At 39.6% G+C, this 18,908-nt stretch overlaps 1 protein-coding gene across 2 annotated transcripts in view; it reads right to left on the minus strand.

Annotated features, from left to right (window-relative positions):
* MED27 (mediator complex subunit 27) overlaps window positions 1-18,908 on the minus strand; it is a 340,395-nt gene that overhangs the window by 28,832 nt on the left and 292,655 nt on the right. Inside the window, exon 5 of one of the 2 annotated variants that reach the window (XM_006834892.1) lies at window positions 15,292-15,399. The exons of the other annotated variant lie outside the window; for it this stretch is intronic. Coding sequence (XP_006834955.1) covers window positions 15,292-15,399 — 108 coding nt within the window. The remainder of the gene's footprint in view (window positions 1-15,291; window positions 15,400-18,908) is intronic. 2 annotated transcript variants of the gene reach the window in all.

The following is an 18,908-nucleotide window of genomic DNA, read 5'->3' on the forward strand; positions in this document are numbered from 1 at the left end:
GTGGAATCTTACTAAAGAAGAGGCAGGCATGGAGTGTGTCCTTTGGACCCCAAGCCCCAGGGACAGAAAGCTGTGACACCGGAGGAGTGGTGGAGAAGCAGTAGTAATAGAACCAAGAACTAGAGCATGAGACACAGCAGTGGGCTTCCCAGCCCACTGAACAAGTCAATCTGAGTGACTTTGGCAGGAGGCTTGCTAGCAGAGCAGGGAAGCTTCAGGCACTTAGTTGTTGGGAGAGGGTGGGCAGATGGGGAGAGGGCGCTGGGTTTGCTGACCCAAGAAGTTAAGAGTTGAGTGCGCCTTCAGGCTGAGTAATACTGGAGTGGTGCATCCTGTGGGCATTTATTGTTGTTGTGAAGTGCCGTTGAATCGGTTCTGACCCATAGTGACCCTATATAGGGTTTCCGAGGAACAGCTGGTGAGCTTGATCAGCTGACCTTGCAGTTCAAACGGCTTTGCAGTCTGGCGCATTAACCCACAGCGCCATACCAGGACTCCGTGGGCATTTATTAGAAGTTCTAAAAGAGCCTTGTTAACACTGCTGGAGAGAGTGGCCTGCCTGTGGGCACAGCTGAGGAGAAGCTGTCCTGACTGGAACAACTGTGCCCTGAGCATTTCTGACCCTGAGATGTAACCTGTTAACTGCCCTAATAAACTCCCTGTGAATCTGCTGTCTGAGTTCTGTGTGGCCATTGCAATGAATTATGAAACCTGAGTAGTGTTATGGAAGAAATGGTTGGTGTCGCATATTTTTGCAAAAAGGATCTTAAATATGCTTGAACTTCCTCTGTATCAACCTGAAGGTAATGTAAAGAAACAAAATGAAGGAAAATAGGAAAGGGAAGAATGCCAAATTTAGGCACTTGTTGCCTCCAAGATTCCTATGAGCTGAACCCAGCGATCTCTAATCTCAACTCCCATCACTTCCCCTATAGCTTAGTCTGGCACTTTTGTAAGCCAGTGTTTCCTCCTCAGGACTTCTGTATTTCCAACGACCTTTGCCTGGAATGCTTTCCCACAAGTCTTTACATGACTTCTATACTTCCTACAGTTCAAATGTCACCTGATCTCAAAGACGCATTTATCAGCTACCCTATCTAAAATATTCCCAATACCTACCACTTTAAGGAAGGAGCTCTGATAGCATAGTGGTTACGAATCGGGCTGCGAACCGCAAGGTCAGCAGTTCGAAACTACCAGCGGTTCCAAGAGAGAAAGATGGGGCTTTCTGCTCCAGTAAAGAATTGCAGCCTTGGAAACCCTGTTCAGGGTTGCTATGAGTCGGAACTGACTCCATGGCACATAACAACAGCAACACCACCACCTTAAGGAGCTCTGGTAACCTAGTGGTTACGAATTGGGCTGTGAACCATAAGGTCAGCAGTTCAAAACTACCAGGTGCTCTGTGGGAGAAAGATGAGGCTTTCTGCTCCTGTAAAGATTTATAGCCTTGGAAACCCTGTTCAGGGTCGCTATGGGTTGGAACCGACTTGATGGCACTTAACAACAATAACAACCACCATCACCTTAATTCTCTTTAACTTTTTGAAAAATCTAAATTTTCATAGCAGTTAAAGCTGCCTGATACTGTATTACAGTAAGGGCAGAAGGTTCGTCTTACTATCCCATTGCTTCCGCAGGTCCAGGATGAGGGACTAACACATCAAAGGCAGCAGCAGTCCCTATGTGTTGAACACTTGTTTCATGCCAGGCACTGCACTAGGCCCTCCACACACATTCTCACTGATTCCCCAGAACAAGCTGATATGGCTGGTCCTATTCAGCAATCTAACAGCTGCTCAGAGCTCTTAAACAGCACATCTGACAGATCTAGCTTAGAAGTACTCAAGCTTGGCTACCTAGTATCAGGAGTCCCTGGGAGATTTGGCTTTATTTATTTATTTTAAACACCACCACATTCCTCCCCTCTCCCTTGCAGAGTCTGAATTAGCACCTTTGGAGTGGGTTCCAGAATCCCTTTATTGAGCTTTTTGTTTTCCTTAGTGGGTTATGTAATGCTTGATAAGGTCAGGAAACTTTGATCAAGGACACCTCCTACTGTGCACAGGAAGAAACTGAAGGCTCCTGGTAGACCTAGTCTAGTGCTCCTTTGACCAAATTCCTCAGACAATGGGTACTTTAATGGCTCAGAGTAATTTTGTTTTTACAGGACTGTGTTAGTAGGCAAATCAATGCTTTATCACTGTTTCAAGAGTCTGAAACAAGTTGAGTGTTGCAAAATAAGAAATGGTGCAATACAGTGCTCAAGGGCAGTGCAGATTAAAAGAGGAAGCCATCAGGGTGTTCCATGGGTGCTAAAAAGCCAACTTTAATATATGAATTCAAGACACGAGCAAATTGAAACACCTGGTCAATGGGTCTCTTGGAACCTGCCTTTAAGGTTGACCAGTGGTCAAGGCTGAAACTTGAGACATGAATGTTTAAACCTGTGTGTTGTATTATTGATTTTGGAGCACAAGAGAGCATGAGAAGCAATCACACTTGAAGACTCCACTAGGAAAACTGGGCATGATGTGTTTCATTTGACATGGGACTTCAGAGTTCTGTTTCTATTCAGAGGGAAACACCAAAACTTGACTTTCTGAAAAATTCCTAGGAAATTAAAGTTGGATTATGAACAAGCCACATAACCAGTTGTCCCTTAATTCTTCCTGTTCAAAATTAGTTTCATGTATTTATCACTGGGTTTAACTGAAATTCTCAGAACAGTGTGGTGCAGTAGGATCAGAAATGGACTGTGAACCACAAAGGTAAGCAGTTCAAACTCACCAGCTGCTCCTTGGAAACCTTATGCAGAGTTGCTATGAATCAGAACCAATTCAAATGCACTTAACAACAACAACAGAGAAAGGTTAAGATGATCAAGAGGAGGGCACTCTAGACCAGGGATGGGGAATGTCTGTCTGGCCTGAGGGCCATATAAGGCCTGAGAAATCATTTGGTCTGGCCCTGCTAAGGCAACCGCAGTTCTAAGCCACCACATTGTTGTTAAGTGCCGTGCAGTCAGCGACGGAGCAGCTGGTGGGTTTGAAATGCCAAGCTTGTGGTTTGCAATCCAGTGCTTATCACTGTGGTGGTGTTCCATGGAGTCAGTTCTGACTCACAGCGACCCTGTAGAGGCTTTCTGAGGCTGTAAATCTTAAAGGGAGCAGAAAACCTCATCTTTCTCCTGCGGAACTGCTGGCAGTTGCAAACTCCTGACTGTGAGATTAGCAGCTAAACTCATAACAACTATGCTATCAGAGCTCCTTGCTTATCACATTTTTTTCTTTTTTTTAAAGAGCTGTCGAGTCAGTTCTGATCCATAGAGACCCTGTATAGGGTTTCCGAGGAGCGACTAGTGAATTTGAACCTCTGACCTTGCAGATCAAACAGACTTTGCAGTCCAGCGCAATAACCCACAGTACCGCACCAGGACTCCACATTAGGGGTGACCTAATTAAATGCTTGACCAAATATAACAGCCTAAATTTTAAGATTTTATTTTTGTATGGCCTGCAAATGATGTTATAAATTTTGGCAGAAAAAAGGTTCCCCAGTCCTGCTCTAGACCTTTGTAGGGCTGGAGAGTTTCTTAGTCAGTATAAGTACTAACACGAGAAATTTGATCATACATTCATTCATTCAACCTGAAAAATAACTCAAACTCATTTACTTCTCCTTATCCCCACTGCCTGTGCCATCTTTTTCTTGAATTTCCACAAAGCCTCCTGACTGGCTACTCTGACCACACTGTTCTACAGAAAGGTAGTGTCAATTTAAAGCCATTGCTCCCCTGTGTAAACCAGTTGAAGGGAATACAAATTTAAAAAATCTGTAGGGATTAGAATTTTGACAGGTTAACAATTTGTAGGTGGAAAAAGTGACGTGCTACCTCCAGATAACTCTGAAGAAAACCTCAATAGAAACATATCAAATGAATTCCCAACATTATCAATCTGTTGATGAAAACTACTGTTGGACAGGTGGTCACATTTGGAAGAGTAAGTCAGGTTCACATTATTTTTGTAGTGCAGCAGTTTAGCCCAGGGCTTAAAAATACAGCATTCAAAGATTATTCAAAGACTGCAGGATGAATAAGAATGACTTTTTGCATCTTATAGTTCTAGCACATCAGTGCCAAGAGAGAGTGAGATGCCAAAGATTTTAGGTCTAAATTTTAAGAAGGGTAACTTCAATGTCTGAACTTGGAACTAATATAGTTTGCCTTCCTTATTAAGCTCACAGCTGTTTCTTCTGAAGTTCTTCACTGTTTATCCTTCCTGTCTGTTAACATCATACAGAGGCAGACCACGACATAAACACAGAGCCTGAAGAAACAGAAAAGGAAAAATCGGCAAAATCCACTAAAATTATCACTTCTATTCGAAGAAACAGAAAAGGAAGAATTGGTATGTATACTAAAGTTACAATTTTTATTCAAAAAAAGAAAAATCCCTTTAGTATATGAAAAAAGTTTTCATAATAATAATAATAAACCACAGAGAGAAAATATGCATAGGTTTAATTAAGAGATGGACTCTCTAGCCTAATTGTGGATTCTCAAAACAAACCATGTCTATTCAAAGTGAGAATGTTGATCTTTTTAAAAGGCGGTTTAAATATATGATTCAGTACCCTAGGGAACAGTTCCTACCATCTGGAACAGAAACATTTTAGACAATATGGTCTATTTACCAGGAGTACATTGGTAAGAAAAGGATCCAGTAACAATGGGTTTTCCCCTTTGTGGTGAAAGCACAGCAGGTGGTTTGTACTTGATTTTCTGCTAGATTTATGCCAGAGAAAGCCTTTTAAACAGCGTTCTGGAGTCAATGCCCTGTCTCTTCTCAGGGCCAGGAAGATTTCAGAAATTCATTTCAGGGAGTCAGGATGGATCCAAGTGAATATTTATTAGCTTCAGCTTATCTGCTGCAAAGGCTACTAATTTTTTTGCTGGCAGCAATATTAAAAAGAGAATATTCTGGAAGCTCCAAACTTCAGCCGAATGAATGGGAAATTATTCTGAATCACAGTATGAATTAAAAGAAAGTGAAGTACCAATCAGGTTTGGGCAAACATTAGAATGACTTTTAAATGGAAAAAGCAACAATTGGTGGCTGAATCTATAATATTAGAAGCAGCCATTGGATTCAGGATTAGAATTCTTGTTTTAGGGGTGGGAATGTAGTCTGCTCTCTAGTAAAATGAAAATAAACCCTACATATGACCAACTGCTTTAATACAGACACATCTGCAGTCAGGATAAAAACATTAAGACTTCATTCAGAAGACTTTTTGATGAATAAATAGGAAGAGCAAGTGAAAATAGTGCCAAATCAAATTTACTCAACCAAAAGAAACTGACATAAGAAGGTAGTTATTTCTAGCTATGACTGCCCCGATCACCATCTTCATCACAATCTTCAGGAGCAGATATCATTTACGGATTACTATGTATTTACCTGGAGTCCTGATGTGGGGCTGTAGGATAAGCACTGGACTGCAAGGACAGTTTGAACCACAGGGTCGTCAGTTTCAACTCATCAACCAACTGTTCCTCGGAAACTCTATACAGGGTCACTATGAGTCAGAACCAACTCTATGAGGCATATTACAATAATGTATTTTACCTGCCCAGTTTTATTTTCCAATCCTTTCCACAACAATCTGAGCATGGTAAGAATTACTTGCAATTTCCAGATGAGGAAACTGAGGCTCAGAGAAGTAGAGCAAGTTGCCCAACATCACATAATTAATATGTAGTAGAGATTCAAAACCAGGTCTGTCTCGAAAGACCCAGTTTTTTTACCTTGGAGGAAGAGTGCCTTCCAGCTAGAATGCCATGAGATGCCTGCTTTGAGCAGCCCTGCTCACCAGTTGCTCCTTGGAAACCCTATACAGGGTTACTATGAGTCGGAACCAACTCAACGGCACTTAACAACAACAAAATTGCCAGCAGTGTGGAGCTGCGGGTTAATGTACTGGACTGCAAAGCAAAGTCATTTTGAGCTGTAAGGTCGGTGGTTCAAGCTCACCAGCTGCTCCTTGGAAACCTTATATAGGGTGGCTATGGGTCAGAACTGACTCGACGGCACTTAACAACAACACACTGCCACTTGCAGTGCTTTTCTGGGGACTCTCCAAAGTTCAACAATATAAATCTGCTTTGAGACCAGCTGGTGTGGCAACCATTGCTGATAAAATTCATTTTAACAGCAAGTAAAAATTTTGTCAGTTGATCAGAAAGTTACCAATTTTTAAAAATGTTTTATGTGAATTATGTGATAGTTTACATGGGAGAACATTAGCTTTACATTCATTCTATTGTATACTGCTTCATTGCCATGGTTACAATCCACTCCATGTACCATCAACCATACCCGCAAGCCTGACCCCCCCACCCCCCATCAGCCCCTCTCCCTCTCTGGGTCTAGAGTCCCAGCCGCTCCATCTCTCCACATCATTGTCTCTGCCATCACTGCTTCTCTGGGTAGGGTTCCGCTCTCCACTCTTCTCCCTTGAGACTTCTGCTCCTGGACTGCAAAGTCAATCACTCTCCTCCTTTTCCTACAAAACATCCACCTTTACATTTCCAATCCTCAGTCAAGTTCTGATAGTAATTATTCACTATTATACCACAGGAGTGCTATCCCCATCTCCTTTCATCAGCCCCACCCAGACAGATTGGATACTACTCAGTGGAGATTCTACCTTCCTCCATGCCCTCTAAATTACCTATTCTTTAACTGCTTTCTGAAAGCAGGGTAATGAATTATAAATTTGCCAAAATTGACACTTCCAAATAAAACTCATAAAGCCTTTATTTAGAAGTTTCATCTTTGTAAGTCAACAGGTGATAAATATGTCAGGATGAACACAGGGCTACAAACCAGCAATGGTAATGGATTTCTCCACAATTACACGTTTTCAAAATCACAGCTTATCTGTGGTCATATTCTGAATTCTGCCCAACCGCCCCTGGACAGTCAAAAAGTGAACAAAGTCTTACCAAAGAATGTAGTGCTATATAGGTCTATTCTTCTCCAACTTTCACTTTCAATCAGGACATACATTTGTTACTAAAAAGCTACTGAAAACACAGTTTCAGGGCATCCTCTGCATAAGAATTACAGTGGAGTCCCCTTCCCTAGCTTTCACCCTTCCCCCCTATGAGTAACAAGAGGCCATTTTTCTGAAGGTCGTCTGAACAATTTCAAAGGCTATAACAAATCAAAATGTTCCCTGCATCTAATATCAAACAGGGCTGATGCCAACACTTATTAGAGAAATCAGATTCAAGCTTCCCCCAACCCCCTCGACCCAAACATACACTCACACACATCTAACTTTGAAGTGGGAAGAATGCAGGATCAGAAATTACCCTGGAGACAGCTATCTCTGTCTTTGAAGATTTCCTTTGATAGTACCATTTCTTTTCCTCTTTACGCTAGGAGGCTAAAAGCCGCCTTTAAAAAAAATTTTTTTTATTGATATGGGGTAATTAATGAAGCTATAGCATTAACATAACCTAAATCCCCTAATAAGATAAATTCAACTAAGACACACTTCTATGTTTCCAGTTAAGATTGACTGGGATAAAATGAGAGTAGCTGTTGTTGTTGTTAAGTGCCGTAGAGTCAGTTCTGACCCATAGCAACCCTGTGTAGTGTTTCTGAGGAGAAGCTGGTGAACTTGAACTGCCAACCTTGCAGTTCAAATGGCTTTGCAGTCTGGTGCATTAACCCACAGTGCCACACCAGGACTCCCAATGAGGGTAGTGGCCAGGTGTTAATCTTGAATCCTGCCTCTTCACATGCTGAGTCATGGTTCTTTGCGAGTCCCCTACGACAATGAACAACAGTGAGTAGGCAAGTCTTAAAATTAGTTTTACTTTTTATTAGCTGAATTACTCGAATGGTACCCAGTATCACAAATATGCATCACAGGTAAAGAGGGCAATTAGGATAGGAGTGGTAGTTGTTACTGCAAAGTGTGCTAGGGTTCTGGTGGGGTTAACATACCTGCAGGTTGGGAAATTAGGGGTGGTGCTGAGCCTACACAGAAGCAGGAAGGATAATCCTTTTAGAATGTGCTCGTTGCTTTAGAAATACAGACCGCTCTAAGCCAAACCCACAGTTATCTGCGGTGGTCCTCTCCCAGACTGCAGCATTAACACCCCCAGGCAAGCACTTAGGTACCAACTCAGCAAATGCAAGCCTGTATCTTTCAAACACCAAAACTGCAAGCAACAATTTGTTCTTTTAAATCACACCTCAGGCTCCAATGGCTCTCTCCAAATAGTACATTTTGGGAAGATCTGGGATGTGCCAGCAGACATTTCAAACACACTAATTGCACTAATGTGTGTCTGCATATAAAGATACACAAATACACATGTAACAGTATGAGTACTTGAAACAGAACACTAGTAACTCTGAATGGTTTTATTTTTATCTTTTGTAAAGTGTTCTGAAAAGAGCAAGGGCTAATCAAATTGGCTAGGATAAGATTCTGGGTACTACAGTTACTTGAAACCTTCTCTACTGAGTGTGGCAAATGTACCTTTAAAATCACCAACTCCTCAGTCTTGATATTTTTAATTTAGTGTCCCTGCTTACCCACCTGGGCCAATGCATGTGTTTACCAAGGGAACAAATGGCTTCCAGGATTACTGTATTTGTGACAGGAATTACACAATGCAGGATCCTAATCATACACCTAATTTCTAGAATCCACATTAATCTCTGGTCAGGAAAATACACGGCTGATCAGGAAAACACATCCTTTATTCTTTGATTTATTTATGACTTTCTTCTCTGCTGCTGCTTTCAGTTCCCATCTTAAATTTATCCATTACCTCTTCCCAGACCATTTTCCAGGTGCTGAGGTGTGCCCTATGGACAGTCTGTGACTTGCAGAAGCTCCTGGTAGATGTATGTTATAAGATTTGGCTCTGTGGGTCAGTGGGTAAGTTATTTACCATTTTGGGTCTCAATTTCCCTATGTGTAAAATGAATATGATAACAATACTTATGCACGAAATAGCTGGAAGTTTTAATAACCACTATAGGCAAAGTCTTTATGGCACGTGGACTTGCTATGACGTTAGTAATTTTATTAACTGTAAGACAGTCATGTAGATGAAGGTTCATGACTTAATAATTTTAGCACCCATAAAAGACTGTTCAAAATTCTATGTTGCTGTTGTTGTTAAGTGCCGTCGAGTCGATTTTAACCCATAGCGACCCTGTATAGGGTTTCCAAGGAGCAGCTGGTGAGCTTGAACCACCGACCTTGCAGTTCAAATGACTTTGCAGTCTGACGCATTAGACCACAGTGCTATGGATGCATTATAATAACGATAATTTGTGCTGTAAGTAGAGGCAGACTTTGTTTTTTCCATTTCCTTTAACCCAAGTTAGAAGCTCTGGTGTGGCACTGCATGATAAGCACTGGACTGCAAGGTCGATTTGAACTCACCAGCCATTCCTCAGAAACGCTATACAGGGTCAATGTGAGTGGAACCAACTTGATGGCACTTAACCACAATAACAAACACAAGTTAATATGTGTCTCAGACCTGCCATTTCTAGAGCCCATGTTCATATGCACAGTGCTCCTGTGCAGGGAAAACTGGGGCAGCCAGATGCACTACACAGGCCCTCAACAACAAAGATAAGGGAGACCAAGTGAAACAGACACAGATGAAAATTCTGGAACACAGAACTTCAGAGGAAAGGTTATTAGAGAAGTGGATTGAGTACATGCTAGGAAGAGAAGCTGAGCAGAGACAGTAAGAGAGGGAGACTGACTGGCGAACTGCTGGCCAGACGCAGCATGACCATCTGTGAGCAGCTCTGGCAACAGAGGGAAGCCTGGCAGAGAAGATTCTTCACACAGGTGATGGGAAAGGTGCGATTCCTTCTTTGTCCCCATGCTTCTCTGAAGACCAACGGTATGGCCAGCTTCCATCCTCATCTATCCCCAGTGCAGACCCTGCTCTCTAGGAGTTTAGAGCACATGGTTGGGAGCCATGTCAGGGAGGCAGGGCTGGCTGCATCACTTTGGTGCCTGAATTCAGGTGGGATCTACTCTAGACCTACAGAACATGCAGAGCTACCAGACAACATTTAATCACTCACCCTGCCCCCAGCTGTCCTGTGGTCCTAACAGACACTGAAACCAACTAAACTACTTTGGATTGAGTGCCCTGAACATAGCTTACACGGACACCAATAGGCCTCCATCTAAGGCTAGGAACTTTGCTGTCACATCCTTCCCACACCTCGTTCCTGAGCTCCCTGGCTCGCGCAGGAGCTCCCAAGTTTTCTCCTCTTAAGTTGCACTGTTTTTTAATTTTTTTTAAGTTTGGCTTTGTTTTTCTCCTTTTGTTATTTCATTTGTTTGTTTTTTGTTTATTCTTTCTCTTCCTCCTTTCTCTCTTTTCATTTCCTTGAATTTTATCCTATCTCACTTTTGTTTTTCCCTTTTTCCTTGTTTATCAATTCAACTTTTCTTTTTATGCTCCCCTTTGATCTTTCTTTACTACTCTTCAATCTCTCTTTTTTTCTTCTCTCTCCCTGTTTTTCTTAAGTGTGTGCATGTTCTTATTTCTTCCCTTTAGTTTTTCTCTTATACACATCCATTTTCCTGTTCCTCTTTTATCTTTATAGTTATTTTAAAGTTTCCCCCCTCAATTTCTTCCTTTTATTTTCTCTCCTATACCTCCATTTCTCTGTCCCTCTTTTTTTTTTTTTCCCCCCTCCTGTCCCTCTTTTGTCTTTATAGTTTTATATTCTTTTTTCTGGTTGCTACCTGCTTAATTTTTAAATTATTTTCCCTTACATTGTTGGTACCTTGTTTGTTTATTCTGTTTAGTTTTCTTGTGTATGTGTGTGTATACAGGGGCTTTCTCTTTCTCACCAGAAAAGAGACAGCAATCATACCCATATAGTCCCGTCACAACCATACCCTCTGCAGCTCCACCCACTGGGCAAGAACCAGTAACAGCTCCTATACCATCTAATCAACGATAGCAGCTAAAAGAGCCCAAACAACCATAAAGTGAGGTGCACGAACAAGAAAGGAAAACAGTGTATATACTTCCATCCTCTAACTATGCCTACAGGAGATACTTGGTGAGAGGATAAGAACACACCAACATACAACCATCAACTAAATACAATTACAACAATCCCATAATGCCCTGGAGACAACAGACAATTTAGCTCACACAAAGAAATGAGAATGGCTCAAGCTGCAAAACCAGAAAACGTTTGTTTCCAAGGAAGAAAAGGTAATGGAACTAACTGGAAAACAATTTAAAAGAATGGTATTTAGGTACTTTTAAAGGACTGAGAGAAAGGTCAAGGAAAGCAAGGAGAACACAGAAAAAGCTTTAGAATTCAGGAAAATATTACGAGAACAGACAGGCAAAATAAATGCAAAATTTTAAACAACACAAAACCTTTAATTAGAGATTCAGAATATTAACAGATACTAAGATTTCAGAAATGGACAGTGCATTGAAAAGGCAAAGGAGTAGATTCGGAGCAATGGAAGCCTGGATTAGTGAGTCTGAAAATAAATCTCTCAACATTAGTATGTTAGAAGAATAATCAGAAAAATCGAAAGAAAGCCTAATAGTTATGTGGGACACCATGAAGAGGAATAACATATGGGTGATTGGAATTCTAGAACAGGAAAAGACAATAAAAAGCAGAGAAAATTGTTGAGGAGTTGTTGGAAGAAACCTTCCCTAGCATCATGAAAAACAAGAAGCTTAATGAACCTCAAGCAGGACCTATTCCAAAAGAAAATCACCAAGACATATCATAACCAAACTTTTCAAAATGAAAGACAGAGTTCTGACAGCAGCTTGGAAAAAAACAACAACTTATCTACAAAAGAGAACCAGTAAGACTAAGGTCTGATTTCTTAGCAGAAACCAGGACAGTACGAAGGCAAATGGAATGACATACAAAAGTCTGAAGGCAAAATATTACCAACCAAGAATCATATATCCAGCAAAGTTGTCCCTAAAATACAATGATGAAATTAGGACATTTCCTTATAAACAGAAATTAAAGGAATTTGTAATGACTAGACCAACTTTAAGGACTCTGGTAGCATAGTGGGTTATGAGTTGGGGTTCTAACTGCAAGGTCAGCAGTTCGAATCTACCAGCCACTCTGTGAGAGAAAGATGAGGCTTTGCCCCTGTAAAGATTTACAGCCTCAGAAACCCTATATATTGTCTCAGTGAGTTCAAACTGACTCCACAGCATATAACTACCACCAACATCAGACCAACATTACAAAAAATGATATTCTTTAGACTGAGAACCAACAACAGAAGATTATCATACATAAGATTACCATACATGACAATACTACCCAGAACTCAATCCCAATAGGTTGTTGTTGTTGTGAAGCGCCGTTGAGTCAATTCCGACCCATAGCGACCCTGTATAGGGTTTCCAAGGAGCAGCTAGTGAGCTTGAACCACTGATGTTGCAGTTCAATTGACTTTGCAGTCTGATGCATTAGCCCACAGCACCACACCAGGAACATTTAAAATGATACAAACTACGAGACTGGGAAACAGAGATATCAATGTAAAATGAAGTCAACTACAAAGCAAAAAGAGGGAATAGTGTAGATATAGAATTTACAAATTGTGAGGGAATCAAGCAGATTTCAAGATAAAACAGACTGTTTAGATAGGAAATAAAATAATAAATTACAGGATAACCTTAAAGAAAATTAATACATCTGCACATCAAAATAAAGAGGAAAATCAGAAAGATTTAGTAAACATTAACGTAACAGAAACGTAAATGAAAACAAAACCCACAAACAAAATGAATGCCGTGCAGATAATTATGTGGAGCAAAGAAACCAGCAGCATCACACCAAAAAACAAACAAACAACAAAGCAAAATGACAGGAATCAATTCATACTATCAACAATTACACTGAATGTAAATGGATTAAATATACCTGTCAAGAGACAGAGCAGAACAGATAGAAAATAGGATTCTTCAACATGCTGTTTAAAAGAGACACATCAAAAAGATGGAGACAGCCTAAATGCCCATCAACAGAAGACTGGCTAAACAAACTTTGTTACATACACACAATAGAATACTATACAACACTGAAATAACGAAGGATCTGGGTAAACACCTCACAACATGGATGAACCTACAGGATATTAGGCTGAGTGAAATTAGTCAATCACAAAAGGACAAACATTATATTTCTTTTATTAAGAAAAGGGTTTTCTTAATAAAAGAAACAATCTATGATGGTTATGGAAAATTATTCAATGAGGTGATGGTACAGTTATCCAAGATAAGGAACAGAAGTGGAAAACTGACTTTAGGGAGAGAGATCATGAGTTTAGCTTTAGACCAGTTGGACTGGTCTAAAGTACATTCAGGGAGTCTGTAGGAAATGCTAATCTGGAACTCAGAGGAGACGTCTGGTTTATAATCAAATCATGAATGATCCTTGTGTGGGTGACATATGAAAAAAACATGGCTGGGGAATGGGTAGAGGGAGAAGAGAACCCAGGAGTTGAGGGGTGTATGGGAAAGAAGGAACTGTCCAAACATAAACAGTTGAGGAGGAGTAATCAGAGGAAAAATTTTGAAGTGTACATACATATAAGACTATTTTCTACTTGCATTGTTTTAAGTGCAGAATAACAAATATTAGCTATCCTTTACTGAGTATTTACTAGCCGGCAAAGTGCTAAGTGCTTTATATGTATTATTTCAGACACTTTCAGTATTAAGCATTCAATTAAATAAATATTACATTAAAGATACCATGCAATGTAGGTAAAAACCTCCATTACTTTTTATAAACTAAATTCAAAACATGTTTCATTTGCATTGAATTTGGTATCTCTTATACCACACTCCTTATTTATTTATTTTTATGAATTTATTCTTTATCTCCCCAATTCACCGTAAATCTTTTGAGAGCAAGAGCTAAGTTTCATTCCAGGAGTGATTATATAAAGTTCCAAACCTTTAGATAACTAACAAGGTTGACCACTGACCAAGGGTTTCTTTGGCAGGTTATAACTTTTTCAGTGTGACTTTTGCTGCTGATAGAATTTAGAATTTCTCTTTTGGGCCTACCTTTAGAATTTGTTAATCATCAACACACAGATCATTCTTGCCTTGATTATCCACTTCATCTCCAAATTCACTCTAAACTTTCTAGTTTTTCCAAAAAAAGGGAGGGGGGAAGTCTCCCCTCAAGAATGATTTGTTATTAATGGAGATATCTAAGAGAACTTGGAGTAAGAGCAGCTTCCAACACAGACAACACTCAGGTAGAATGTAAAAATGCCAGCTTACTTGTTCAAAATGCAAATTGCAGTATTTTGTGGGTCACACCTCCTATATAACACACCGCTATGTGCTAAGCTACACGCATCACCTTTTTTTGAAGACAATTCTATCCTCATTATAATGTGGCCTTTGGGTGGTAAGTACCAGTACTAACAAACTTTTACATTTTAATAGGATTTATAAGGAAAAGTGAAAGCTTCAGAGAGCTGGGGAGATACAGGCTGAGTACTGGGAACTGAGCGGGGTGAGGCTGGTTGTGATGGCGATGGTGCGGTATCCTCAGGCAGAGTGCTCATTACGCTCTGGAAGCAAACAAATGAAGGCTGTCATCTCCCATTAGCATCCTCTGATGCACTCTATAGAACCATATGGAGTTTGTGCAGGCGAAAGAAATTATGGGTTCACATGGGTGAAGTTTCCTTGGAACAAGTCACGCATGGAAATAACTTACCTTTTCTCAATAGCAGCTATTCAAGATATACTACTGTGGACTACAAAGGATTTGGGAGTTTCATGGAAAAAGACGGTCATCAAGTTGTGTGTCAAACTATCTTGAATTTTCCTTATGGTTCTAGGAAAAGCAGAATGCTAAACCCTGGGCTATTGATGTACTGCTAGACTTGGGGGAAAAAAATCCATTTCCTCAGAAGACACATTTAATGAGGCAACTGGGGTCTAAGGTGATAAATTAGAAATTCAACCAAGGGCATCAGGCTTAGAGGAAAAAGCAGGAGCTTGATGAAAAATGCAAGCAGAGAGAATGAAATGTTTTTCTGTAAAATGTTCATCTTCATGCTGACATCTATGCTTGTTGATCATTTCGACTATGACTGCTAGTTTTTAATGTCATTCATCTGGGACTCTACTACATTTGTTCTGGGATACTTGAAACAAAGAATAAAAGATCCTGGAAGGCTTACCTTGCCATCTTCTGTGTAGACATTTTCAGTATATCCCTTTACTATTGTTCGATCAATGAACAGGCTCCGCATGACGACAATCACTTTCAACACTTTCCCCAAGGTCACCTGCCAAAACACATACATGAATACATGAAAGCTTACATTTGCACATGCAATTCACATGATGTTGGGCAAAACTATAAGAAGAAATGATCATTTATCTGTGCCTAAAAGAGGCACCAAAGGACATTTTGAGAGAGGGCATGGCATTCCCCCTTATGCTATCATCCTAAGCTCAACAAGGGAAAGTTCTTCATATGAGGGGGCTTCAAACAGTTTGTGGAAACACATTCATTATCATTTCATTCCCACTTTTTTCTTAAACTTTTTACTGTGAATGATCAAAGGTTTACAGGCAAGGTCATCAGCTTTACATTCAACGAATCATACTTTGTTTCATCTCAATGAGTACAATCCCCTCCACGCAACAACAGTTATCCCACTTCCTCCCAGTGGTTTCCCATTTACATCTTATATTTCACAAATGAACAAAGCAAACATATTTAATGCACACCTATAAAACAAAAAATATATTCATTTAAATGTCCAAAGGGCACATTTAAATGAATGCTTCCCTGTCTCTCCATGCCACAACCTCTGCCACCATCTCTGCTGTTGCTGCTTTTCTAGGTAGAATTTCCACTAACTTTTTGAAGCCCTTTGTAAAATTCCTTCAAGATGTAGTGAGTCCCAATTCAACTATCTACCCTCAATTTACTTATATTTTTGTATTTCACATGTTTACTGTCTGCTAAATAATGCAAAAAAAAAAAAAATTCCTTTTGAAAAATCCTGTCATAAGATTCCTTCCTGTAAGTATATTCTGTAATTATGGCATTCTAAGATTTAGTAAGCACATTTACTTTCATGTTATGTCTTGGTCCAATATATACCCATGAACGATTCTACAATATAGATATAGAGAAAGTATAAGACATGGCAATAACAAATACCCTCTGGTTGAACCGTACATTTATCACAGCTGATATTAACCAATAAAGCAATACCAAATAAAATGACTTAACAGAGAGGAGCTGAATTTTCCACCACCTGTCTGTCAATTTAACAATGGTCGCTTGTGTGTTACCGTGATACTAGAAATTCTGCCACTGATACTTTAAATACCGGCGGGTTCATCCATGATAGACAGTTTTCAGTGGAGCTTCCAAACTAAGAGAGATTAGGAAGAAGGACCTGGTGATTTACTTCTAAAGAAACTGGCTAATGAAAACCTTATGAATAGTAGTGAAATTGTCTGATACAGTGCTGGAAGACGGCACTCAAAATACGACTGGAAAAGAGCTGCCTCAAAGTAGAGTTGACCTTATTGATGAGGATGAAGTAAAGTTTTCAGGACCTTCATTTGCTGATATGGCATGACTCAAAATGACAAGAAACAAGTGTAAACATTCATTAGTAAATGTAACATAAAATGAATGAACTATGAATCAACAAAAATTGGAAATTGCCAAAAATGAAATGGATTACTTGAGGATCAACATCCTAGCTGTTAGTGAAGTAAAATGGAATGGTATTGACTATTTTGAACTGGACAATCATATGGTCTGCTAAACTTGGAATGACTTATTGAAGAGGAATGGGTATTCAGCATCAAAAAGAACATGTCAAGATCTATGCTGACAGTGATACATATACAAGACCAGTTAATATGACTATTATTCAAATTTATCCATTAGCTACTAATGCCAAAGATGAAGAAATGGAAGATTATTACCAACTTCTGCAGTCTAAAATCGATCAAACATGCAATTAAGATGCATTGACAATTAATGGTGATTAGAACGCACATGTTAGAAACAAAGATTGTTGTTAAGTGAATCAAGTTGATTCTGACTCATAGCAACCCTGCAAAGGACTTCTGAGGAGTAGTTGGTGGGTTTGAACTGTCAACCCCATGGTTAGCAGTCCAGTGCTGATCCTAGAGCTCCACACCAGGACTACTGAAACAAAGATTAGTAGTTGGAAAATATGATCTTGGTGATAGAAATTATTCTGGAAATAGTATGATAGAATTTTGCAAGACCAACAACGTATTACCTATGTTGTTGTTGTTGTCAGGTGCCATCGAGTCGGAACCGGCTCATAGCGACCCCATGCACAGCAGAACGAAACAATGTCTGATCCTGGGACAACCTCACTACCGCCGCCACATTTGACGCCACTACAGATACCTTTTATTAACAACACACATATGTGGACCTCACTAGACAGACTATACAGGGATCAAATTGACTATATCATGGAATGAGATGATGAAGCTTAGTATTATCAGTCAGAACATGACCAGGGGCCTATTATGGAATAGTTACTCATATGTTCAAGTTGAAGGTGAAGACATTTTTAATTAAAAAAAGAAAGAAAAAGTTTTAAGTCCACGGGAGCTGAAGAATGACCTTGAACATATCTCACCTGAATTCAGAGACCATCTTAAGAACAGATTTGATGCCCTGAACACTAATGACTGAAGACCCGATGAATTGTGGGACGACATCAAGGACATCAGACATGAAGAAAGCAAAAGGTCATTAAAAAGACAGGAAAGAAAGAAAACACCAAAATGATTATCGGAAGAGACTCCTGAAACTTGCTCTTGAGTACAGAGTAGCTAAAGTGAATGGAAGAAATGCTGAAGTAAAAGAACTGAACAAAAGATTTCAAAGGGTGGTTCAAGAAGACAAAGAAAAATATTATAATGAAATGTGCTCAAAGACCTTGAGTTAGAAAAGCAAAAGGGAAAAATATGCTTAGTATTTCTCAAGCTAAAAGAACTGATGAAAAAATGTAAGACTCACGTTTGAATACTGAAGGATTCTATGGGTAAAACCCCGACAAAGAACCCAAAGTTGAAAGATGTACGAAGCATCAGACGAAAATGGAGGGAACAAAGAGAATTATTGTGCCAAAAAGAATTGGTTGACATTCAACCATTTCAGGACATTGATCAAGAACCAATGGTACGGAAGGAGGAAGTTCAAGATATACAGAATGCACTGATAAAATGCAAGGTTCCAGGAATTGATGGAATGTCATTAAGATGTTTAACTGATACAATGCTGGAAATGCTCATGTGTCTCTGCCAAGAAATTTGGAAGATGGCTATTTGGCCCATCTTCTGGAAGAGATCCATATTTATTCCAAATAAAAGTGATCCAATGAAATGTGGACATTATCAAATAATATCATTAATATCACATGCAAGTAAATTTTTGCTGAAGAGAATTCAAAATGGTTGCAGCAGTACATACACAGGGGTTACCAGAAATTCAATTCTGATTCAAGAGGATGTGAAATGAGAGATAGCAATGCTGATGCCAGAAGAATCTTGGCTGAAAACAGAATATCAGAAAGATGTTTACCAGTATTTTATTGACTAGACAAAGGTATCCAGTTATATGGATCATAACAAATTATGGATTACAATGTGAAGAATGGGAATTCAAGAACACTTAATTGTGCTTATATGGATCCTATACATAGACCAAGAAGCAATTGCTTGAACAGAAGGAAGGATCAGGGTTGCATCCTTGCACTGTATTTATTCAATCTATATGTTA

This window comes from Chrysochloris asiatica, unplaced genomic scaffold (assembly GCF_000296735.1).
Source record: "Chrysochloris asiatica unplaced genomic scaffold, ChrAsi1.0 scaffold00014, whole genome shotgun sequence".
In the NCBI taxonomy this organism is placed as follows: Eukaryota; Metazoa; Chordata; class Mammalia; order Afrosoricida; family Chrysochloridae; genus Chrysochloris; species Chrysochloris asiatica.